At 46.9% G+C, this 26997-nt stretch overlaps 1 protein-coding gene across 1 annotated transcript in view; it reads left to right on the top strand.

Moving 5' to 3' along the window:
* The window catches only part of flna (filamin A, alpha (actin binding protein 280)), an 82390-nt gene that overhangs the window by 2520 nt on the left and 52873 nt on the right, over positions 1 to 26997 (top strand). The window contains exon 2 of the mRNA XM_029724299.1: positions 10892 to 11391. Within this exon, the coding sequence (XP_029580159.1) occupies positions 11022 to 11391 (370 nt within the window). The 5' untranslated portion in view covers positions 10892 to 11021. The remainder of the gene's footprint in view (positions 1 to 10891; positions 11392 to 26997) is intronic.

Below are 26997 nucleotides of genomic sequence, written 5' to 3'. Positions count from 1 at the left end.
GTTTATAACAGAGTTTAAGGCACCTCTGGGGTTTGTGGTAGATGGCCAATATAGCACGGCTAAATACTGTATCGAGGCACTCCCCGTTGCGTGGTGCATAAGACCAGCCGTTAAGCTGGGATACTGGTCATATACCACACCTCCTTTTGCCTTATTGCTTAAATATACTTTTAAAAGATGTATGTATGTATGTATGTATGCATGCATGTATGTATGTATGTATGTATGTATGTATGTATGTATGTATGTATGTATGTATGTATGTATGTATGTATGTATGTATGTATGTATGTATGTATGTATGTATGTATGCATGCATGTATGTATGTATGTATGTATGTATGTATGTATGTATGTATGTGTATGTATGTATGTGTGTGCATGTGTGTGTATATGTTTGTGTATATATATATATTACATTACATTACATAGTATTACAGCTGATCCACCTCCTACATTATTCTGAAAACTACAGCATCCATGTCACACTGCACTCTCCGGGGATGTAGAGGACCGCGTGCGCCCCACTCTGACTACAGCGACCGGTACATAATCTGGTTAGAAATGGGTTAGCATAGGCTCACACACACACACACACGCACACGCACACGCAGACGTACACGCATGCATTCACACACACACACACACGCGCACACACACACACACACACACACACACACACACACACACACACACACACACACACACACACACACACATGGGCGATGGCGGAAAAGGACACATTTTGCTGTAATCTGTGAACCTCACTTTCTATTTTACATGAGCTGTGTGTGTGTGGTTAGTGACTGGTTAACACCTCGAATGCAGCTTGTTCATAGCTCACTTCCGCTCCTCGCTGCTGTTAGGGTGTGGTCAGTCACATGATGTGGGGAGAGGAGAGGAGAGGAGGGGAGGGGAGGGGAGAGGAGGGGTAGGGAGAGGAGAGGAGGGGAGGGGAGAGGAGAGAAGAGAAGAGAAGAGAAGAGAAGAGAAGAGAAGAGAGGAGAAGAGAGGAGAGGAGATGAGAGAAGAGAGGAGATGAGGGGAGGAGAGGATGGGAGATGAGAGAAGAGGAGAGGAGAAGAGAGGAGAGGAAAGGAGAAGAGAGGAGATGAGGGGAGGGGAGAGGAGGGGTAGGGAGAGAAGAGGAGAGGAAGGGAGGGGTCCCGAGTGGCTAAGTTGGTAGAGTATAACTCTTGCAATGCCAGGGCTGTGGGAGAGAGATGTTGGGTATGTGTGTAGAACTGCATACTTCCTCTAGACAAAGCCAGAAGAACACAGATCAGACTCTCCCCAGTCCCAAGCAAACTACAGCAGTTCCTGTTAGTGAAATCGACCGTTAGACCGCCTGCTAACTGTTCAGTCATATACACTACGACATAGGCATTGTTGTGGGAGTGTATGACTGTGTGTTAGATAAATGGTTGTGTTTATTGGGGGTCTTGGTGTGTGTGTCTGATGAAGCATTCTTCAGATTCCCCCTGACCAGGCACAGAGACTCAGAGAGAAAACATTCCTCCTGGCGTGTTTCCATGTTACCGCTCCTGGCACTGAACTCCTTATTTAGGCAAAGACTGTCTGTCTTTAACCAGCACTCTCGCTCTCTCTCTTTATCCCTCTTTCAATGCTTCTATACCTCCCCTCCATCCCTCTATCAATCCCTCCATACCTCTCTATCAATCCCATTTCCTATCCCTTAATACCCCTCTCTCCCCATCACCGATTTCTCTCTCTCTCTCTCTCTCTCTCTCTCTCTCTCTCTCTCTCTTTAATTTCTGTTGTTCCTCTACCCATGTTTATGTTCTGGTGAATAACAGGGAATGAATAACAGGGAAGGGTATGATGAAGGGTATAATACAGCTGTAGTCTATCTGGTGAATAACAGTGAATGAATAACAGGGAAGGGTATGATGAATGGTATAATACAGCTGTAGTCTATCAGGTGAATAACAGGGAAGGTAATTCTGAGTGTCTGATCATTGTCTGTCATGCCACTAGTGTCACTGATTACATCACTGAGTGAATACACCTGGCTTGTATTCAGGGAGGTGAAAGGTTGACATTATCCCATTCCCCTAGTTGACATACAACCCTATCTGTTTTACCTTATACCTGCCCATACCATAACCCCACCTCCACCATGGGGCCCATACCATAACCCCACCTCCACCATGGGGCCCATACCATAACCCCGCCTACACCATGGGGCCCATACCATAACCCCACCTCCACCATGGGGCCCATACCATAACCTCGCCTCCACCATGGGGCCCATAACATAACCCCACCTCCACCATGGGGCCCATACCATAACCCCACCTCCACCATGGGGCCCATACCATAACCCCGCCTCCACCATGGGGCCCATACCATAACCCCACCTCCACCATGGGGCCCATACCATAACCCCACCTCCACCATGGGGCCCTCTGTTCACAACGTTGACATCCTATCTGTTTTACACACTACATTTACTGTTTATCTGAATGCGTCTGAATGTGTCTGAATGCGTCTGAATGCGTCTGAATGTGTCTGAATGCATCTGAATGTGTCTGAATGTGTCTGAATGCGTCTGAATGAATCTGAATGTGTCTGAATGCGTCTGAATGAATCTGAATGCGTCTGAATGCGTTGTCTGAATGTGTCTGAATGCGTCTGAATGTGTCTGAATGCGTCTTGTGTCTGAATGTGTCTGAATGTGTCTGAATGCGTCTGAATGTGTCTGAATGTGTCTGAATGTGTCTGAATGCGTCTGAATGCATTGTCTGAATGTGTCTGAATGCATCTGAATGCGTCTGAGTGTGTCTGAATGCGTCTGAATGCGTCTGAATGTGTCTGAATGTGTCTGAATGCGTCTGAATGTGTCTGAATGTGTCTGAATGTGTCTGAATGCGTCTGAATGCGTCTGAATGTGTCTGAATGTGTCTGAATGTGTCTGAATGTGTCTGAATGCGTCTGAATGTGTCTGAATGTGTCTGAATGCGTTATCTGAATGTGTTGTCTGTGTAACAGAGGAGACTTGGATGACGTGTGCGTGGGGCATGTGTGTTCGTTTGTGTGTGTGCGGGGCATATGTACGCGGGGCGTGTGTTTTTGTTTGCGTGTGTGCAGGGCGTGTGTAGCACATGGGGATGAGTGAAACTTACTCCTCAGCCTGTAGAGTCCTGCTTGCGTCGCCTCATTAGCTAGATTCTGAGATGACGTGTTCATCAGCTAGATTCTAAGATGGCGTGTTCATTAGCTAGATTCTAAGATGGCGTGTTCATTAGCTAGATTCTGAGATGGCGTGTTCATTAGCCTGATTCTGAGATGACGTGTTCATCAGCTAGATTCTGAGATGGCGTGTTCATTAGCTAGATTCTAAGATGGCGTGTTCATTAGCTAGATTCTGAGATGGCGTGTTCATTAGCTAGATTCTGAGATGGCGTGTTCATTAGCCTGATTCTAAGATGGCGTGTTCATTAGCTAGATTCTGAGATGGCGTGTTCATTAGCCTGATTCTGAGATGACGTGTTCATCAGCTAGATTCTGAGATGGCGTGTTCATTAGCTAGATTCTAAGATGGCGTGTTCATTAGCTAGATTCTAAGATGGCGTGTTCATTAGCTAGATTCTGAGATGGCGTGTTCATTAACCTGATTCTGAGATGGCGTGTTCATTAGCTTGATTCTAAGATGGCGTGTTCATTAGCTAGATTCTAAGATGGCGTGTTCATTAACTAGATTCTGAGATGGCGTGTTCATTAGCCTGATTCTAAGATGGCGTGTTCATTAGCTAGATTCAAAGATGGCGTGTTCATTAGCTAGATTCAAAGATGGCGTGTTCATTAGCTAGATTCTGAGATGGCGTGTTCATTAGCTAGATTCTAAGATGGCGTGTTCATTAGCTAGATTCAAAGATGGCGTGTTCATTAGCTAGATTCTGAGATGGCGTGTTCATTAGCTAGATTCTAAGATGGCATGTTCATTAGCTAGATTCTGAGATGGCGTGTTCATTAGCTAGATTCTAAGATGGCGTGTTCATTAGCTAGATTCTAAGATGGCGTGTTCATTAGCCTGATTCTAAGATGGCGTGTTCATTCGCCTGATTCTGAGATGGCGTGTTCATTAGCTAGATTCTGAGATGGCGTGTTCATTAGCCTGATTCTAAGATGGCGTGTTCATTAGCCTGATTCTGATATGGCGTGTTCATTAGCTAGATTCTAAGATGGCGTGTTCATTAGCTAGATTCTGAGATGGCGTGTTCATTAGCTAGATTCTGAGATGGCGTGTTCATTAGCTAGATTCTAAGATGGCGTGTTCATTAGCTAGATTCTGAGATGGCGTGTTCATTAACCTGATTCTGAGATGGCGTGTTCAATAGCCTGATTCTAAGATGGTGTGTTCATTAGCCTGATTCTAAGATGGCGTGTTCATTTGCTAGATTCTGAGATGGCGTGTTCATTAGCCTGATTCTAAGATGGCGTGTTCATTAGCCTGATTCTAAGATGGCGTGTTCATTAGCTAGATTCTGAGATGTCGTGTTCATTAGCTAGATTCTAAGATGGCGTGTTCATTAGCTAGATTCTAAGATGGCGTGTTCATTAGCTAGATTCTAAGATGGCGTGTTCATTAGCCTGATTCTGAGATGGCGTGTTCATTAGCCTGATTCTGAGATGGTGTGTTCATTAGCTAGATTCTGAGATGGCGTGTTCATTAGCCTGATTCTAAGATGGCGTGTTCATTAGCCTGATTCTGAGATGGCGTGTTCATTAGCTAGATTCTAAGATGGCGTGTTCATTAGCTAGATTCTGAGATGGCGTGTTCATTAGCTAGATTCTAAGATGGCGTGTTCATCAGCTAGATTCTGAGATGGCGTGTTCATTAACCTGATTCTGAGATGGCGTGTTCATTAGCCTGATTCTAAGATGGCGTGTTCATTAGCCTGATTCTAAGATGGCGTGTTCATTTGCTAGATTCTGAGATGGCGTGTTCATTAGCCTGATTCTAAGATGGCGTGTTCATTAGCCTGATTCTAAGAGGGCGTGTTCATTAGCTAGATTCTGAGATGGCGTGTTCATTAGCTAGATTCTAAGATGTCGTGTTCATTAGCTAGATTCTAAGATGGCGTGTTCATTAGCTAGATTTTGAGATGGCGTGTTCATTAGCCTGATTCTAAGATGGCGTGTTCATTAGCCTGATTCTGAGATGGCGTGTTCATTAGCCTGATTCTAAGATGGCGTGTTCATTAGCTAGATTCTAAGATGGCGTGTTCATTAGCCTGATTCTAAGATGGCGTGTTCATTAGCTCGATTCTGAGATGGCGTGTTCATTAGCTAGATTCTGAGATGGCGTGTTCATTAGCCTGATTCTAAGATGGCGTGTTCATTAGCTAGATTCTGAGATGGCGTGTTCATTAACTAGATTCTAAGATGGCGTGTTCATTAGCCTGATTTTGAGATGGCGTGTTCATTAGCCTGATTCTAAGATGGCGTGTTCATTAGCTAGATTCAAAGATGGCGTGTTCATTAGCTAGATTCAAAGATGGCGTGTTCATTAGCTAGATTCTGAGATGGCGTGTTCATTAGCTAGATTCTAAGATGGCGTGTTCATTAGCTAGATTCAAAGATGGCGTGTTCATTAGCTAGATTCTGAGATGGCGTGTTCATTAGCTAGATTCTAAGATGGCGTGTTCATTAGCTAGATTCTGAGATGGCGTGTTCATTAGCTAGATTCTAAGATGGCGTGTTCATTAGCTAGATTCTAAGATGGCGTGTTCATTAGCTAGATTCTGAGATGGCGTGTTCATTAGCCTGATTCTGAGATGGCGTGTTCATTAGCTAGATTCTGAGATGGCGTGTTCATTAGCCTGATTCTAAGATGGCGTGTTCATTAGCCTGATTCTGAGATGGCGTGTTCATTAGCTAGATTCTAAGATGGCGTGTTCATTAGCCTGATTCTAAGATGGCGTGTTCATTAACCTGATTCTGAGATGGCGTGTTCATTAGCCTGATTCTAAGATGGCGTGTTCATTAGCCTGATTCTAAGATGGCGTGTTCATTTGCTAAATTCTGAGATGGCGTGTTCATTAGCCTGATTCTAAGATGGCGTGTTCATTAGCCTGATTCTAAGATGGCGTGTTCATTAGCTAGATTCTGAGATGGCGTGTTCATTAGCTAGATTCTAAGATGGCGTGTTCATTAGCTAGATTCTGAGATGGCGTGTTCATTAGCTAGATTCTGAGATGGCGTGTTCATTTGCTAGATTCTGAGATGGCGTATTCATTAGCCTGATTCTGAGATGGCGTGTTCATTAGCTAGATTCTAAGATGGCGTGTTCATTAGCTAGATTCTGAGATGGCGTGTTCATTTGCTAGATTCTGAGATGGCGTGTTCATTAGCTAGATTCTGAGATGGCGTGTTCATTAGCCTGATTCTAAGATGGCGTGTTCATTAGCCTGATTCTGAGATGGCGTGTTCATTAGCCTGATTCTAAGATGGCGTGTTCATTAGCTAGATTCTAAGATGGCGTGTTCATTAGCCTGATTCTGAGATGGCGTGTTCATTAGCCTGATTCTAAGATGGCGTGTTCATTAGCTAGATTCTAAGATGGCGTGTTCATTAGCCTGATTCTAAGATGGCGTGTTCATTAGCTCGATTCTGAGATGGCGTGTTCATTAGCTAGATTCTGAGATGGCGTGTTCATTAGCCTGATTCTGAGATGGCGTGTTCATTAGCTAGATTCTGAGATGGCGTGTTCATTAGCTAGATTCTAAGATGGCGTGTTCATTAGCCTGATTCTGAGATGGCGTGTTCATTAGCTAGATTCTGAGATGGCGTGTTCATTAGCCTGATTCTAAGATGGCGTGTTCATTAGCTAGATTCTAAGATGGCGTGTTCATTAGCCTGATTCTGAGATGGCGTGTTCATTAGCCTGATTCTAAGATGGCGTGTTCATTAGCTCGATTCTGAGATGGCGTGTTCATTAGCTAGATTCTGAGATGGCGTGTTCATTAGCCTGATTCTAAGATGGCGTGTTCATTAGCTAGATTCTAAGATGGCGTGTTCATTAGCCTGATTTTGAGATGGCGTGTTCATTAGCCTGATTCTGAGATGGCGTGTTCATTAGCTAGATTCTGAGATGGCGTGTTCATTAGCTAGATTCTGAGATGGCGTGTTCATTAGCTAGATTCTGAGATGGCGTGTTCGGATGAGATGCTTGAAGAGGTTGGTCATGTGTGTTTGTGAGGCAGTTTGCGCCATGTATGGGCCAAATTGTTAGGAAGTGGTATTCGCTAAGCAAGCAGCCTATATATGTCCTATGTATGTTCTATGTGTGTGTCTCCATCTGTTTCTAAGCTCTGAGGCCAGCCAGTCTGCAGTAGGAGAGAGACAGCTCTAGAGGAGAGGGTAGCCAGTCTGCAGTAGGAGAGAGACAGCTCTAGAGGAGAGGGTAGCCAGTCTGCAGTAGGAGAGAGACAGCTCTAGAGGAGAGGGTAGCCAGTCTGCAGTAGGAGAGAGACAGCTCTAGAGGAGAGGGTAGCCAGTCTGCAGTAGGAGAGAGACAGCTCTAGAGGAGAGGGTAGCCAGTCTGCGGTAGGAGAGAGACAGCTCTAGAGGAGAGGGTAGCCAGTCTGCGGTAGGAGAGAGACAGCTCTAGAGGAGAGGGTAGCCAGTCTGCAGTAGGAGAGAGACAGCTCTAGAGGAGAGGGTAGCCAGTCTGCGGTAGGAGAGAGACAGCTCTAGAGGAGAGGGTAGCCAGTCTGCAGTAGGAGAGAGACAGCTCTAGAGGAGAGGGTAGCCAGTCTGCGGTAGGAGAGAGACAGCTGTAGAGGAGAGGGTAGCCAGTCTGCGGTAGGAGAGAGACAGCTCTAGAGGAGAGGGTAGCCAGTCTGCAGTAGGAGAGAGACAGCTCTAGAGGAGAGGGTAGCCAGTCTGCAGTAGGAGAGAGACAGCTCTAGAGGAGAGGGTAGCCAGTCTGCAGTAGGAGAGAGACAGCTCTAGAGGAGAGGGTAGCCAGTCTGCAGTAGGAGAGAGACAGCTCTAGAGGAGAGTGTAGCCAGTCTGCAGTAGGAGAGAGACAGCTCTAGAGGAGGGTCTGTCTAGTCTTCTTGTTATGGATGATACTGTGATTCATATTGTGGTGACAGGACATGTGTCCCAAATGGCACCCTATTCTATATATTGTGCACCAGGGTCCATAGGGTAGTGCACTACTTTTGACCAGGGTCCATAGGGTAGTGCACTACTTTTGACCAGGGTCCATAGGGTAGTGCACTACTTTTGACCAGGGTCCATAGGGTAGTGCAAGCCAGTTTGCACTGTTCTGTAAAGGGAGTAGTACACAGCGTTGTACGAGATCTTCAGTTTCTTGGCAATTTCTCTCATGGAATAGCCTTCATTTCTCAGAACAAGAATAGACTGACGAGTTTCAAAAGAAATGTATTTGTTTCTGGCCATTTTGAGCCTGTAATCGAACCCACAAATGCTGATGCTCCAGATACTCAACTAGTCTAAAGAAGGCCAGTTTTATTGCTTCTTTAATCACCACGACAGTTTTCAGCTGTGCTAACATAATTACAAAAGGGTTTTCTAATGATCAATTAGCCTTTTAAAATGATAAACTTGGATTAGCTAACAGAATGTGCCATTGGAACACAGGAGTGATGGTTGCTGATAATGGGCCTCTGTACGCCTATGTAGATATTCCATAATAAAATCTGCCGTTTCCAGCTACATCAGTCATTTACAACATTAACAATGTCTACACTGTATTTCTGATTAATGATGTTATTTTAATGGACCAACATTTTTTATTTTCTTTCAAAAACAAGGACATTTCTAAGTGACTCCAAACTTTTGAACGGTAGTGTGTATATATATATGTATATATTATTTTTAATGTTTATTTTTCATTTTTAAAGATAAGCTTGAAATGGGCATGGTCTAATTCAGGGTTTCCCAAACTCGGTCCCGGTCCCCCTGCATCCTGGGTGCACGTTTTGTTTTTTGCCCTACACAGCTGATTAGAATAACCAACTCTTCATTAAGCTTTCATGATTTGAATCAGCTGTGTAGTGCTAGGGCAAAAACCAAAACGTGCACCGGAGATTTAGGATCGAGTTTGGGAAACCCTGGTCTAATTGACTGAACAACCAAAAACACACACTTAGATACAGTTGAAGTCGGAAGTTTACATACACCTTAGCCAAATACATTTAAACTCAGTTTTTTACAATTCCTGACATTTAATCCTAGTAAAAATTCCCTGTTTTAGGTCAGTTAGGATCACCACTTTATTTTAAGAATGTGAAATGTCAGAATAATAGTAGAGAGATTGATTTATTTCAGCTTTTATTTATTTCATCACATTCCCAGTGGGTCAGAAGTTTACATACACTCAATTAGTATTCGGTAGCATTGCCTTTAAATTGTTTAACTTGGGTCAAACGTTTCGTGTAGCCTTCCACAAGCTTCCCACGATAAGTTGGGTGCATTTTGGCCCATTCCTCCTGACAGAGCTGGTGTAACTGAGTCAGGTTTGTAGGCCTCCTTGTCCGCACATGCTTTTTCAGTTCTGCCTACACATTTTCTATAGGATTGAGGTCAGGGCTTTGTGATGGCCACTCCAATACCTTGACTTTGTTGTCCTTAAGCCATTTTGCCACAACTTTGGAAGTATGCTTGGGGTCATTGTCCATTTGGAAGACCCATTTGCGACCAAGCTTTAACTTCCTGACTGATGTCTTGAGATGTTGCTTCAATATATCCACATAATTTTCCATAATTTAAGCTAAACATGATATATGTATGTATGTATGTATGTATGTATGTATGTATGTATGTATGTATGTATGTATGTATGTATGTATATACGTATGTATACATACATACATACATACACGCATACATTATATATATATATACGCATACATTATATATATACACGCATACATATATATATATATACATACATATATATACACATATACACATATATACACACGCATATATTATATATATATACACGCATACATATATACATACATACATACATACACGCATACATTATATATATATATATACGCATACATTATATATATACACGCATACATATATATATATACATACATATATATACACATATACACATATATACACACGCATATATTATATATATATACGCATACATATATACATACATGCATATATACACGCATACATTATATATATTCACGCATACATTATATATATACACACATACATTATATATATATATATATATATATATATATATATATATATATATATATATATATATATATATATATACGCATACATATATACACGCATACATTATATATATATATATATATATATATATATATATATATATATATGTATATATATATATATATCATGTTTATCTTATTAAAGCAGAAGATCATCTGTAATGTCTGGCTGTTTGCTGAAGACTCATTGGTCCTGCTGTGTAGGATAGAATACCCGCAGCTCTTCCTGGCTTGGTGTTCTAGATCATTACAAGCTCTTGGTTTGGGAGTCTAGTCAGTCATTCCATGCCCATCCCATGTTAACTTGATCTGTCTGCATGAAGTGGGAAATCTGCATTTATTTTCAGAACATTTAGGAAGCTGGTTAAATGATATTGTTTTGTGATAGGCTATACTTCTGGTAACATGAGTACAGGCCTAACCTTATAATTACAGTAATATGCGAATGAAGGGAATTGGAACTTCTCTACCCCAATTCTCTGTATAGTTTACAGAGGCGTCACCAGCGGGACAAACTTAACTCTCATTGACTTTTCTGTTCTTATAAAACTCTACAAAGACACAACTCCAGGCGATCCATTCTTTTCACTAGTTCTCATTCCTCTCTTTCTTTTATCCCACAGCCACAAAGTTAAGCACAGCAGCGAGACAGAGAGAGAGAGAGAGAGAGAGAGAGAGAGAGGGAGCGGTCGTCCAACAGACTCCACCTCTAAACCCCAGCCAGTGAACGGAGAGAGACCCGACGGCATAAAAATGAGTGGTTCCCACCTCCGCCAACACCAGTCGGCCCAGCCTGCATTCAACGCCCTTTCCCCGGACAAAGACGCAGACATGCCTGCTACAGAGAAGGACCTCGCAGAGGACGCGCCGTGGAAGAAGATCCAACAGAACACGTTCACCCGCTGGTGTAACGAGCATCTGAAATGCGTCAACAAACGTATCGCCAATCTCCAGACGGATCTGGGAGACGGGTTGCGGCTGATCGGACTCCTGGAGGTGTTGAGTCAGAAGAAGATGTTCAGGAAATACAACCAGCGGCCCACTTTCCGACAGATGCAACTCGAGAACGTTTCGGTGGCTCTGGAGTTCCTAGACAAGGAGAACATCAAGCTGGTGTCCATAGGTGAGTCAGAAAGTTCTTCTGTAACGTTATATCATGCTGGTGTTGATGGGTGGATGACTTAATTCAAGTGTAGTCTACCCTACCATGTAGCTGGGTGGAAGCGTTCAGCTACTATAGAATATAATAACGCTCCATAGTTGGCCTACTATAGATAGACCTACTGTGGTCTACTTTACATCAAGTTGGTGTCCATAGACGGGTCACAAAGTTACTATAATTAGGCTAATCTATTGGCCAAGGTATTAACATCAAGCTGGGCAATTCCATACCAGTGTAATCCGAAAATAGTTTTGGTATCAGATCGTTTTGGCAATTCTTATAGACACTTAATTGGGAGGAATCATGTTTGATATGCATTTTACATTTGTATCACAAACCATTCTTGAGAACAATGATTCAATATGGGGACTTAAAAAAAAAAAAGCTCCTATATGGGCCTCCTGTAAGACCCTATGGGCCTCCTGTAAGACCCTATGGGCCTCCTGTAAGACCCTATGATTATCCAACAGTATGGAGTTACGTTTGTGCCATTAATATCACGCAGAACTACTGAAGTCGAGAACATTTTAATATTGCAAATAAAAGGAATGATATTGAAAGTATAATATAAACCCAAGGTAATGAAAGGAAATAATCAATTTGTAAATTAATGCAAAAAAATATATATTTTTTGTGAAACATTTCCAATGATGTTGCAATCAAAATTCTCCCTTTTTGTCGGCAATCTTCCCCATTTGGTTATGTTCCCCTGCCTTTGCTTTCGCTGGCTTTTTTGTTGCTGTTGCTTGTTTTTTTTCATTCATTCCAGCAGCATCCCACTGATGGCTTGCCTCTGAAGCTAAGCAGGGTCGGTCCTGCTCAGTCCCTGGATGGGAGATGGCAGTTATGTAAAGATGTGGAAGTTTGTATCTGTCCCTTGATCAGTTTGCAGTGCATTGTGGTTGAGCTAATGTTGTTCCTAGATGGTAGACGGTAGGCTAGATGATACACTAGGCGGCTGGTTGTGGGCCGGAACATAATTACAAATCATTTGTAGACTGCAAATTGACTACAAGAAGCCCAAACGGATATGTTTGCCTAAAACATAATCATTTCAAACCTTGCTTGAATTTGTATATGATCACGTCTCTTTATTATCTGTGGGAATACTTGGTTACAGATTGCTTAAATTAAAGTCACTTGGAGCTGGTTTCCTGGTGTTTTTACAGTCTTATGTCCAATAATGACAATTCCACACAAAAAAAAGATATATATTTAATTTTTATAAACTTGGTGGTTTGAGTCCTGAATGCTAATTGGCTGACAGCCGTGGTATATCAGACCATATACAATGGGTATGTCAAAGCATTTACTTGTACTGCTCTAATTAGGTTGGTAGCCAGTTTATAATAACAGTAAGGCATCTCGGGGGTTTGTGGTCTATGGCCAATATACCACGGTTAAGGGCTGTTCTCGGCATAACGAAAAAGCTTTGACTCATTATTCTAACGGCTCTTGTTGAGTCACATGATCCACTCTAGAGATGAGAGGAGTGGAGACATCCCTCCTTGTTTCACTTCCTCCTTTCACGTGAGGACCACACCCTTCAATTTAACCAACTCTCCCTTTCTCATTCCCGTGGTATATTCTTACCCGTTGAATGTACGGGGATGCACATGGTATACATTGGGAGAACGTCGTCCAACCAAATGCTTACATGCAGGTTCTATCTGGACAATGCAACAACAATAAGACATAATAAACGATAAGAACGGGAACATTAAGTAAATAGCTCGAACTGAGAGTTGTAGTAAGTCTGGTCGCAGCAGTTGTGGTGTGTGTGTGTGGTGGTCAGTCAGTTCAGTTCAAGTGTTCAGCAGTCTGATGGCTTGTAGATAGAAACTGTCTCTGAGCCTGTTGGTATTAGACGGTAAGGGAGTGAACTGCTTGTGGCTGGGGTGTGTGAGGTCCTTTACGGTCCTTCCTCAGGCACCGTTTAAGAGTACATGTCCTGGATGGGTGGGAGCACGGTCCCAGTGATGTTCTCGGCCGTCTTCACTACCCGATGAAGGGCCTTGCGGTTGTGGACGGATCAATTCCCATGATGCAACCGTTCAGGACGCTCTCGATGATGCAGGGGTGGTATTTGGAGAGGACCTGGAGCAGTATGCTGAATCTCTTCAGCCGCCCTAGGAGGTAGAGTCCTTCTTGACTCTCTACTGCAGTCCCGTTTATGTGGAACGGGCATGTTCCCTCCACTTCCTGGAGTCAACACTTTTTGCTAAGGTTGAGTGTGAGGTTGTTGTCCTGACACCACAATGCCAGTTCACTAACCTCCTCCCTATAGGCTGACTCGTCGTTGTTGTTATCAGGCCTACAACCGTGGTGTCGTCAGACTTCATGATGGCATTGATGTGCGGTCGAACAGGGAGTACAGCAGTGTGCTTTCTCTGTTAAATAAAAAAAAAATCTGTCTTAAATAGTATCTTCTGATTTTCCATAGACTAAATAATGTAAACGATCATTAGGTAGAGCCCTATAAAATCAGTTATTTCCCAAATTCCATTTTGTTTTTCCAGGCTTCAGTTTTCTATATACTTCAAATTGTCTATATACTTTCTCTCTCATCTCTCTTTATACTCTCTATTTCTCTCTCTGTCCTTCTCTCATTCCTCTGTCCCATCTCTCCCTGACATTGTAGCTGGTGGTTTTGATATAAAAAGCAGCAGGATCGATGAGTTGGCCTGGTAACATACACTACATATACAAAACTGTGGACACCCCTCCAAATTAGTGGATTCTATTTCAGACACATAGTTGCTGACAGGTGTATGCAATCCAGCACACAGCCCTGCAATCTCCATAGACAAACATTGGCAGTAGATTGGCCTTACTGAAGAGCTCAGTAACTTTCAATATGGCACCGTCATAGGATGCCACCTTTCCAACAAGTCAGTTTGTCAAATTTCTACCCTGCTAGAGCTGCCCCCCGGTCAACTGTAAGTACTGTTATTGTGAAGTGGAAATGTGTAAGAACAACAACGGCTCAGCTACGAAGTGGTAGGCCACACAAGCTCACAGAACGGGACCGCCAAGTGCTGAAGCGCATAGTGCTCAAAAATCGTCTGTCCTCGGTTGCAACACTCACTAAGTTCCAAACTGCCTCTGGAGCAACGTCAGCACACTAACTGTTCTTCAGGAGCTTCATTAAATGGGTTTCCATGGCTGAGCAGCCGCACACAAGCCTAAGATCACCATGTGCAATGCCAAGTGTTGGCTGGAGTGGTGTAAAGCTCGCCGCCATTGGACTCTGGAGCAGTGGAAACGCGTTCTCTGGAGTGATGAATCACGCTTCACCATCGCAGTCCGATGGACGAATCTGGGTTTGGCGGATGCCAGGAGAACGCTACCTGCCCCAATGCATAGTGCCAACTGTAAAGTTTGGTGGAGGAATAATGGTCTGGGGCTGTTTTTCATGGTTCGGGCCCCTTAGTTCCAGTGAAGGGAAATCATAACACTACAGCATACAATGACATTCTAGACGATTCTGTGCTTCCAACTTTGTGGCAACAGTTTAGCGAAGGCCCTTTCCTGTTTCAGAATGACAATGCCCCCTGCACAAAGCGAGGTCCATACAGAAATGGTTTGTCGAGATCGGTGTGGAAGAACTTGACTGGCCTGCACAGAGCCCTGACCTCAACAGCATCGAACACCTATGGGATGAATTGTAATGCCAACTGTGAGCCAGGCGTAATCGCCCAACCTCACTAAAGCTCTTGTGGCTGAATGGAAGCAAGTCCCTGCAGCAATGTTCTAACATCTAGTGGAAAGCCTTCCCAGAAGAGTTGAGGCTGTTAAAGCAGCAACGAGGGGACCAACTCCATATTAATGCCCATGATTTTGGAATGTGATGATCGACGAGCAGGTGTCCACATACTTTTGGTCACTCCATAAATAACGGCAGACTTAATGAACATGGTATTGTTGAGTGGCTAGTCAGAAATCACAGAAACCGTTCTGTCAGAATGTCTATCAGTTAGACGCTCTGCCGGAAACACCGGCTCGCTGGTTGACGCTCTTCCGGGAACACCGGCTCGCTGGTTGACGCTCTTCCGGGAACACCGGCTCGCTGGTTGACGCTCTTCCGGGAACACCGGCTCGCTGGTTGACGCTCTTCCGGGAACACCGGCTCGCTGGTTGACGCTCTTCCGGGAACACCGGCTCGCTGGTTGACGCTCTTCCGGGAACACCGGCTCGCTGGTTGACGCTCTTCCGGGAACACCGGCTCGCTGGTTGACGCTCTTCCGGGAACACCGGCTCGCTGGGGGACGCTCTGCCGGGAACACGGGCTCGCTGGGGGACGCTCTGCCGGGAACACTGGCTCGCTGGGAGACGCTCTGATAGCTGTCGTTCTAATGGAACGTCTCTTTAGTTAGCTGTTCTATCAGAGGATGTTCTAACTAAAGAGACCTTCCATTAGAACGACAGCTATCAGATAGCTGGCTGTATGACACACCTTTAAACCACTTGAAACTTGTTGGTGTGTGATATAGTAGTTTGTACAGCATGTTCCATAAAGCAGTGTGTCAGTTGGGATGTGTCTTCTCTCTGAGCCAGAGGAATGTGGGTGTGCGTGGGTGTCGGTGTGTCTTTTCCACCCCCCAGTTATATTTCACTTGGCCTAGCAGTGCGTGTGTGAGGAGAGGCAGTGATGAACAGTGCATATTTAAACACTACAGGACAGGCTGATCTGTCAAACACATCATTGGAAATGACTTTTTTTAAAAAAAAATTTAAGAATCCTCTCCTCACAAATGTACTTAGACACCTAAGAGGCACAGAGCCACCTTGGAGATGAGTCTATTAGATTATAACTGTTAGCTTCATTCAGAAGGCAGGATGTTAAGGTTACTATAAGCTCCACTCCTTTGATCTACGTGGGATTTTTGGAGTAGCGGACATCTTTTGCTAACATGATATCTTCGCTAGGTCCACTTCCATTCCCACTTCATTTTGTCAAAACAAGTAAGAGTCACCTTCCCTTGCTAGTATTAGCTAGCTGGCAACCTGGCTAGTTGGCTTTAGCCATTTTAGCTCTTCCCACATCTCCATGTGAAATCTTTTGTTTAATTATTATTATTTTTTTTTTTTAAATATGCCCTGGAAAATATTGTTCTACTTGCTGGTAACTTAAAACATTATCCCAGTTTGATATGTTGCTTGTGTATTCATTCCCATATCGTCTAAAAATAGAACGTCATGTTTTGGTCACGGAGAAAAAAAAAGCACATGGCTAGCTAGTTGGCTACAGTAGGTTCTACCATTTCACAATAACCTCTAATCATTAGTTATGACTTCTGAACAAAAAACCTAAATCCATCAAAGGGTTTGGATTTTAATTTATTGTGAAAGAAGTCTTGTCTTTTTTTTGCTAGCAAGTTGGCTAAACACCGCAAGCTAGCTAGCCTTTTAGCTTCCCGCATCTCATGTGAAAGAATCTGATTCATAATTTAAATAAAATGCCCTGACAAATATTGTTCTACTTACCAGTGTAACCTACATTAATTTGATTATGCTGCTTCAAAGTATTCCCATATCAGCTAAAAATAAAATCATTTAGTTTTAGTTGTGGAAAGGAAAACGACCTCACGATATGATATCACCATACTGGGGGACCTCACGATGCGATATCACCATACTTGAATTGTTGGGGACCTCACAATACGATAGTACTGAATTTAGGTGCCGATATGTATTGAATTGCAATTCTCACAATTTTATGTAAAATAGCTATTTGATACTGTGGTTTTATTGGGATTAGATGTTCCAAACGTATTGCTCACCATATGTCTGCTGCAGAGGCACAAGCGAACCATGAGAAAACAACACGTTTTGATCAGTCATGGAAATAAGTGCTGAAAACAATTTGGCTATATATATATATATATATATATATATATTTTGATTAAATAAAACACTGGACTCTTGGTGTAGGTACAGCCAACTAACGCAAAAATAGTTTTGCGACAAAGTCAAACATGCCTGATTTGAAATGGGTCCCCCCCCTGTCCCCAAATCACTAGCAGAGCGGAGCGTTCTGTAATGGAATAAATGGAGCTCTTCCTGTTTTCTGCTTATTATCATAACTTCCTGTCTGTGGGCATGGCCACGGTGCTGTTGGCATGAGTCATCAGTTGAGAAACGATTGACTTTTTTTTTTTTGTAAGCTGTCTGACATTTTGGTCAATTATGGTGTTAGGGTTCCTCGAGTGGCACAGCGGTCGAAGACACTGCATCTCAGTGCTAGAGGCGTCACTACAGACACCCTGGTTCGAATCCAGACTGTATCACAACCGGTCATGATTGGGAGTCCCATAGGGCGGTGGACAATTGGCCTAGCGTCATCCGGGTTTGGCCGGGGGTAGGCCGTCCATTGTAAATAAGAATTTGTTCTTAACGGACTTGCCTAGTTAAATAAAATCTTAATCGCTGCTTTCAGCTTAGTTTAAATGTTCTCGCCATCACTGTAGTTTAAATGTCTGCAGATCGGCCTTGAAGGTCATGAGTAGCTATGTTGGATATGATCAGGGCGTGGCTGCCTTGGACCCTAGATGGCTGCTGGTCACGCAACCAGTAAAATCAGTCTTCAGTTTAAACCTAGGTTTAATCTGTTTTAGCTCTAAGCTCAGCGCTGTTCAATTCCGGTCCTGGATGGCCGACTACAAACTAGCCAGGTGGACAGCTTCAAGTTCCTCCGGCGTACACATCATTGACAATCTGAAATGGTCCACACACACAGTGTGGTGATTTTTCATTGGTCCTCAACTCGTAGCTTAGACACTTCATTCAGGATAAATGGAGTTATCCCTGAGTTGGCCTGTCCCAGAGCAGGTTAGTTCTGAAGGATTTGTTGCCATAGAAACGTACCTGGCTAAAAAGTGATCCACATTTCGTGAATTCAGAGTTGACAAGTTTACACGGCGAACTCCTCTAACCTGATTTCCTAGGGCTCTGGTAGTTTAATTGCGCTCCCCTGGTGTCCCAGGTCTGCATTAGGCCTTGATTGGAAGGAGAGGATGGGGGGGAAAAACAGAAATATTTTGGCCGTCCAGGACCAACATTGAACAGTCCTGTGTCTCTGCTGGAGCTGCGTGGTGGGTGTAGCTGTCGTTAGACCTAGTGGAGCTCATGAGTAATCTGTGCCAGAAAGCCCATTGTTACTAAACAGCATGATGCATTGTTGAGAAACATGTCCTTTCATTCTCTTTGTCTTCCATTCGGTTCTATGTGAGACACACAGCTCTAACCCATGTTCTATGTGAGACACACAGCTCTAACCCATGTTCTATGTGAGACACACAGCTCTAACCCATGTGTCTTGACATGCGCTAGGTCAGAAGCCCACATTTACTTTGTTTTTGTGCCTGGGTTGTCGTTCGCTTGGGGCGGTGCACAATCCAATCAGTACTGCTAATTCTGGTAGCACCCTGCTAGCTTTAGTGGGGAGATGGACCGGGATCCAAAATGAACACCCAACTTCATGACCAATACTAAGCTCTTATTGGTTGAAGCCATGTATCACAGACCCCTCTCTCTCTCTCTCAGCCAATCAGAGCCAGGCTCTTTGAGCTGTAAAACATCCCCATTCTTCCCATTTTCCTCTCCTCTATCGTCCGTCTGTAATGTGAGCCCTGGTAGGAATGGTTGTAGAGGAGAGGAGAAGGGGAGGAGAGGGAGAGGGTGGGCGGAGAGCAGTCAGTTTGGGTCTTTCCTTTTAAGGCAAAAAACAAGAAGGAACTTTTCCAAGGGAGGGAGGGAGAGGTTTTTTAGTGGAAGAAGCAGAAAATGCAAAAGGAAGTGTAGCTAGCCGTTGTAGTGCTGCGTGCGTGTTAGAGTAGAGGAGTTAAGCCAACTGTTACCCCAGAGTTAGTCAGGTTTGGGTTCTGACTCATGTATGTTCACACTGACAAAAAAAAGAACACTAAAGGAACAAACATTTGACTAACTGGGGACATTTTGTTAGTCCCCACAAGGTCAAATGCTATTTCTAGACAGTTAAGGTTAGAATTAGGAGTTTGTTTTTCAGGTTAAGGTTAGGTTTGGGGGTTAGGGGAAAATTTTGAATGGGAATAGATTGTGTCCCCAGATGGTGTGTGTGTGTGTGTGTGTGTGTGTGTGCAGTGATAAGGCCAGTGTGGAATGTGTCTTGTTTCCTCTGGGTTTTCTGTCTGGGAGCTGCGGTCACTGCGACCCCACCCTTTCCTTCTTCTCAGTCATGACTCGGCTGTGTTTTTATCACAGTTTTTAGAACATTTAAAACACTGAAACCACACTGTTGGAGGCCAAACAATGGCGCAAAATGCATCCCGTGACATTTTCACAAGGAAACGCTTGATTTCTATAGATGTCCAACATTTCGTGATCATTTGACTAAGTCGCTAACGGACAGTGAATGAGGAGGCTAACCAAAGATTATGGATATACTAACAAGATACAGGTCTCCACGCTAACGATGGGAGCGGTTGTCCACACAACGGCACGGCGTGCTTCCTAGCTCCCGCCTATCCTTGGATTGGTGGATACAGGTCATTATTGTAATCCTCTTTTGAATATTCGATGAGGCTTGTTGCAGTCAACTGCTCGTATTAAATGGAGGGCGATGCGAGTTGCCTCGTCACCAGATTGCTACGCATATTCATGGGAACTCCAATATAGTTTTTTGTTATTGAATTTTTTTTTCTCAAAGTTGCCGGGATGTCAGGTGCCGTACTTGCAGTATATCAGTACACTCGTAACAACTTAAGCATTACAAAACTTCTATTCGCTCAAATAGCACGTAGTAAATAAGCCATAGTGTTTTTTTTGTTTTTTTTTACCAAATTCAACACTCATTGACCTCCATACAGAAACTCCTTGCTTGGTGGGCGAAACAATAAAATAACGCCACCTGCTGGTGGGAGGGATAGATTTTTCAGCGGAGTTGGGCCTCTCTTCCTCCTCTGGGCTAACAGACAGTGAATGGGGAGTGCTAACAGACAGAGAATGGGGAGGGCCAACTAGCTAACAGACAGAGAATGGGGAGGGCCAACTAGCTAACAGACAGTGAATGGGGAGGGCCAACTAGCTAACAGACACAGTGGTGTGTAATAATATATTCCAAGGGAAGCCAGGATCCCACCCCCCCAAATTGACAAAAAATACATAAGTATATTTGTTCTCTATTCCATAATTTTCCTTCAATTCGCTCGAGGCTGAATGCATTCCCCCTCAGGAGACTGAAAATATTTGGCATGGATTCTCAGATCCTCAAAAGGTTCTACAGCTGCACCATCGAGAGCATCCTGACTGGTTGTATCAATGCCTGGTATGGCAACTGCTCGGCCTCCAACCGCAAGGCACTACAGAGGGTAGTGCAGTGCGTACGGCCCAGTACACTGGGGCCAAGCTTCCTGCCATCCAGGATCTCTATACCAGGCGGTGTCAGAGGAAGGCCCTAAAAATTGTCAGACTCCAGCCACCCTAGTCATAGACTGATCTCTTAACTACCGGAACACCAAGTCTAGGTCCAAGAGGCGTCTAAACAGCTTCTACCTCCAAGCCATAAGACTCCTGAACATCTAGTCAAATGGCTACCCAGACTATTTGCATTGCCCCCCCCAAACGCTGCTGCTACTCTCTGTTATTATTTATGCATAATCACTTTAATAACTCTACCTACATGTACATATTACCTCGACACCGGTACCCCCTGTATATAGCCTCCACATTGACTCTGTACCGTAATACCCTGTATATAGCCTCCACATTGACTCTGTACCGGTACCCCCTGTATATAGCCTCCACATTGACTCTGTACCTGTATGTAGCCCTGCTACTGTTATTTACTGCTGCTCTTTAATTATTATTCTTATCGCTTACTTTTTTAAAAATCAATTTTCTTACATTTCACTGTGAGGTGAACCTGTTGTATTCGGTGCATGTGACATACGATTTGATTTGATGTCGCCGGACAAAGCATCCGAGAAATCGACAGTGCTTCTCTGCGTTGCCCATCTATCTAATGTGGTCTGGTCAAAAATAATGAGTGTTGCTGCCCATAGCATTGACTGCAAGGGAAGCCAGCATGCATTTGGCCTCCTTTATACAATAATAGCTGATCTGCATTGAGCTCAACTGTGAATGGTCCTGCCGCACCCAACAACAACAAAAAAAAGTGTTATGGGAAGCCAGTTGAGATTTGGTTTCACACCTATCACATCAAAAGCCATACGTCATTGAATTGTTGTATGGAGATAGGGATTTGGACTTGTGGTTTTACTTCATTCTCTGTACTGGCCAATGACTAGAATGGTGATTTCTGATCCAACCATTTAATTCATACATTGTGCCTCTGGCCTGAGAGGATGTTAGTTCAATATGTAGAAGGCTAATGTTAACTAGCTGGCTAATCGTTGCCCATGGAAGGAAGCTTAGCAAGCAAGTATTTTAGCCAGGTAGCCTAGGACAACAAAACTAAAACATGAAGAAAGAGGAGGATGGCATTGGCATTTCTCTACAAGTAGGGTGAGTCAATGTGTTTATTCTACCTGCACAAACACGCACACAGAAATCAGAACCATGAGTTGCCACAATATTTACCTTACGTTGTTTGGACGAAATTATTGTTTTTGATATCATTTAGTTGTCACTGTGTTAGACTAAGCAGAGGTGAGTTGATGTTGGAATAGTGGAGGCAGCTCCTGGTGTTGACGTGGTGCTGGAATAGTGGAGGCAGCTCCTGGTGTTGACGTGGTGCTGGAATAGTGGCGGCAGCTCCTGGTGCTGGAATAGTGGCGGCAGCTCCTGGTGCTGGAATAGTGGCGGCAGCTCCTGGTGCTGGAATAGTGGCGGCAGCCCCTGGTGCTGGAATAGTGGCGGCAGCTCCTGTTGTCTTTGTAACTCTCTGGTGTTGTAAATCAAGAGTTTGTTAGTCTGAAAATGTGGGGAACATTAACTTGATTGACCGTGCTGTAGGACATGGACCTGGATGTAGTTAAGTATATAAAGTAAGTTACATGGTCAATCAAGTCAAGGTTGTTCTTTTGGGTTTGTGATGAACCACAAGTGTGGTTGAATTGATTCTGCCACTGTCTTATCGTCTCAGCCTTTAGGCCTGTATATCACGGTGTCGAGGCATATGAACTAACAGGTTATAGAGCGAACACAGGTTGTACTATGGCTCTTTCTGGCTTTGCTTCCCAAGTGATTTTTATCCACAATGTTACTGAACAGGCAGTCAATAGGGAGGGGGGCTAGCTAACGGACCGTGCCTGGGGGGGGGCTAGCTAACAGACCGTGACTGGGGGGCTAGCTAACGGACCATGACTGGGGGGGGGGGGGGGGCTAGCTAACGGACCATGACTGGGGGGGGGGGGCTAGCTAACGGACCATGACTGGGGGGGGGGGCTAGCTAACGGACCATGACTGGGGGGGGGGCTAGCTAACGGACCGTGACTGGGGGGGGGGGGGGGCTAGCTAACGGACCATGACTGGGGGGGGGGGGGCTAGCTAACGGACCGTGACTGGGGGGGGGGGGGCTAGCTAACGGACCGTGACTGGGGGGGGGGCTAGCTAACGGACCGTGACTGGGGGGGGGGGCTAGCTAACGGACCGTGACTGGGGGGGGGCTAGCTAACGGACCGTGACTGGGGGGGGGGGGGGGGCTAGCTAACGGACCGTGACTGGGGGGGGGGGGCTAGCTAACGGACCGTGACTGGGGGAGGGGGGCTAGCTAACGGACCGTGACTGGGGGGCTAGCTAACGGACCGTGACTGGGGGGGGGCTAGTTAACGGACCGTGACTGGGGGGGGGCTAGCTAACGGACCGTGACTGGGGGGGTGGGGCTAGCTAACGGACCGTGACTGGGGGGGTGGGGCTAGCTAACGGACCGTGACTGGGGGAGGGGGGCTAGCTAACGGACCGTGACTGGGGGAGGGGAGGTGAACTAGCTAACGGACCGTGACTGGGGGCTAGTTCACGGACCGTGACTGGGGGGGCTAGTTCACGGACCGTGACTGGGGGGGCTAGTTCACGGACCGTGACTGGGGGGGCTAGTTAACGGACCGTGACTGGGGGGGCTAGTTAACGGACCGTGACTGGGCTAGCTAACGGACCGTGACTGGGCTAGCTAACGGACCGTGACTGGGGGGGGGGGCTAGCTAACGGACCGTGACTGGGAGGGGGGGCTAGCTAACGGACCGTGACTGGGGGGCTGGCTAGCTAACGGACCGTGACTGGGGGGCTGGCTAGCTAACGGACCGTGACTGGGGGGCTGGCTAGCTAACGGACCGTGACTGGGGGGCTGGCTAGCTAACGGACCGTGACTGGGGGGCTGGCTAGCTAACGGACCGTGACTGGGGGGGGGCGGCTAGCTAACGGACCGTGACTGGGGAGGGGCGGCTAGTTAACGGACCGTGACTGGGGAGGGGCGGCTAGTTAACGGACCGTGACTGGGGAGGGGCGGCTAGTTAACGGACCGTGACTGGGGAGGGGCGGCTAGTTAACGGACCGTGACTGGGGGGGGCGGCATGTTAACGGACCGTGACTGGGGGGGGGGGGCTAGTTAACGGACCGTGACTGGGGGGCTAGCTAACGGACCGTGACTGGGGGGGGCTAGCTAACGGACCGTGACTGGGGGCTAGCTAACGGACCGTGACTGGGGGGGGGGGGGCTAGCTAACGGACCGTGACTGGGGGAGGGGAGGTGAACTAGCTAACGGACCGTGACTGGGGGACTAGCTAGCTAACGGACCGTGACTGGGGGGGGGGGGGGGGGGGGCTAGCTAATGGACCGTGACTGGGGGAGGGGAGGTGAACTAGCTAACGGACCGTGACTGGGGGACTGGCTAGCAAACGGACCGTGACTGGGGCTAGCTAACGGACCGTGACTGGGGGGGGCTAGCTAACGGACCGTGACTGGGGGGGGGGGGGGGGCTAGCTAACGGACCGTGACTGGGGGAGGGGAGGTGAACTAGCTAACGGACCGTGACTGGGGGACTAGCTAGCTAACGGACCGTGACTGGGGGGGGGGGGGGCTAGCTAACGGACCGTGACTGGGGGAGGGGAGGTGAACTAGCTAACGGACCGTGACTGGGGGACTAGCTAGCTAACGGACCGTGACTGGGGGACTAGCTAGCTAACGGACCGTGACTGGGGGGGGGTCTAGCTAACGGACCGTGACTGGGGGGGGGGGCTAGCTAACGGACCGTGACTGGGGGACTGGCTAGCTAACGGACCGTGACTGGGGGGCTGGTTAGCTAACGGACCGTGACTGGGGGGCTGGTTAGCTAACGGACCGTGACTGGGGGGCTGGCTAGCTAACGGACCGTGACTGGGGGGCTGGCTAGCTAACGGACCGTGACTGGGGGGCTGGCTAGCTAACGGACCGTGACTGGGGGGCTGGCTAGCTAACGGACCGTGACTGGGGGGCTGGCTAGCTAACGGACCGTGACTGGGGAGGGGCGGCTAGCTAACGGACCGTGACTGGGGAGGGGCGGCTAGCTAACGGACCGTGACTGGGGAGGGGCGGCTAGCTAACGGACCGTGACTGGGGAGGGGCGGCTAGTTAACGGACCGTGACTGGGGAGGGGCGGCTAGTTAACGGACCGTGACTGGGGGGGCGGCTAGTTAACGGACCGTGACTGGGGGGGCGGCATGTTAACGGACCGTGACTGGGGGGGGGGGGCTAGTTAACGGACCGTGACTGGGGGGGGGGGGGGGCTAGCTAACGGACCGTGACTGGGGGGCTAGCTAACGGACCGTGACTGGGGGGGCTAGCTAACGGACCGTGACTGGGGGGCTAGCTAACGGACTGTGACTGGGGGACGGGTGGTGAACTAGCTAACGGACCGTGACTGGGGGACTAGCTAGCTAATGGACCGTGACTGGGGGAGGGGAGGTGAACTAGCTAACGGACCGTGACTGGGGGAGGGGAGGTGAACTAGCTAACGGACCGTGACTGGGGGAGGGGAGGTGAACTAGCAAACGGACCGTGACTGGGGGACTGGCTAGCAAACGGACCGTGACTGGGGCTAGCTAACGGACCGTGACTGGGGGGGGCTAGCTAACGGACCGTGACTGGGGGGGGGGGGGGGCTAGCTAACGGACCGTGACTGGGGGAGGGGAGGTGAACTAGCTAACGGACCGTGACTGGGGGACTAGCTAGCTAACGGACCGTGACTGGGGGGCTAGCTAACGGACCGTGACTGGGGGAGGGGAGGTGAACTAGCTAACGGACCGTGACTGGGGGACTAGCTAGCTAACGGACCGTGACTGGGGGACTAGCTAGCTAACGGACCGTGACTGGGGGGGGGGGGCTAGCTAACGGACCGTGACTGGGGGAGGGGAGGTGAACTAGCTAACGGACCGTGACTGGGGGACTGGCTAGCTAATGGACCGTGACTGGGGGACTGGCTAGCTAACGGACCGTGACTGGGGGGGGGGGGGGCTAGCAAACGGACCGTGACTGGGGGGGGGGCTAGCGAACGGACCGTGACTGGGGGGCTGGCTAGCAAACGGACCGTGACTGGGGGGCGGGCTAGCTAATGGACCGTGACTGGGGGACTAGCTGGCTAACGGACCGTGACTGCGGGGGGGGGGGGCTAGCTAGCTAACGGACCGTGACTGGGGGGCTGGCTAGCTAACGGACCGTGACTGGGGGGGGGGCTAGCTAGCTAACGGACCGTGACTGGGGGGCTGGCTAGCTAACGGACCATGACTGGGGGGGGCTAACGGACTGTGACTGGGGGACTAGCTAGCTGACGGACCGTGACTGGGGGGGGGGGGGGCTAGCTAACGGACCGTGACTGGGGGGGTGGCTAGCTAACGGACCGTGACTGGGGGGGGGGGGGCTAGCTAACGGACCGTGACTGGGGGGGGGGGGCTAGCTAACGGACCGTGACTGGGGGGGGCTAGCTAACGGACCGTGACTGGGGGGGGCTAGCTAACGGACCGTGACTGGGGGGCTGGCTAGCTAATGGACCGTGACTGGGGGGCTGGCTAGCTAACGGACCCTGACTGGGGGAGGTGAACTAGCTAACGGACCGTGACTGGGGGCTAGCTAACGGACCGTGACTGGGGGGGGGGGCTAGCTAACGGACCGTGACTGGGGGGCTGGCTAGCTAACGGACCGTGACTGGGGGGGGCTAACGGACTGTGAATACTCTGATCACTATTCAGAATTTCTCGAATTCTTCCAGCAGAAAAAGCTTCTATGTACTTGTTTGTTATTTGTGCATTTGACCGTTTTGGGTTGTAAGGCTCGTATGAATGTTCTGCTTAATCTGTTGCTGTCATACTAGCAAATCAACTGCATTGTACTTAAAAAAACAAACAAACAAAACCACTTAATTTCAACCAGTAAAATGTCTTTGGCTAGCTTTGCTTCCAGTCCATGTCAATGAGCATTAGCATTCTAGCTAACAATTGATGAATTCAAAATTGTTATTTTGCAACTTTAACAACCAAATATAATCATAGTGACTGTTTGCACAATATTCAAAACAACATTGTAAACCCTGTGAGAACCCAAAAAAGGATTGCAGGAGGATTCCACTCATGTTTGATGGCTTTCTGTGTCAAGACGCGCACC

Source organism: Salmo trutta, chromosome 30 (assembly GCF_901001165.1).
Source record: "Salmo trutta chromosome 30, fSalTru1.1, whole genome shotgun sequence".
NCBI classification, from domain to species: domain Eukaryota; kingdom Metazoa; phylum Chordata; class Actinopteri; order Salmoniformes; family Salmonidae; genus Salmo; species Salmo trutta.
The sequence above is the reverse complement of the archived record's forward strand: the minus strand, read 5'-3'. Positions and strand labels throughout refer to the sequence as shown.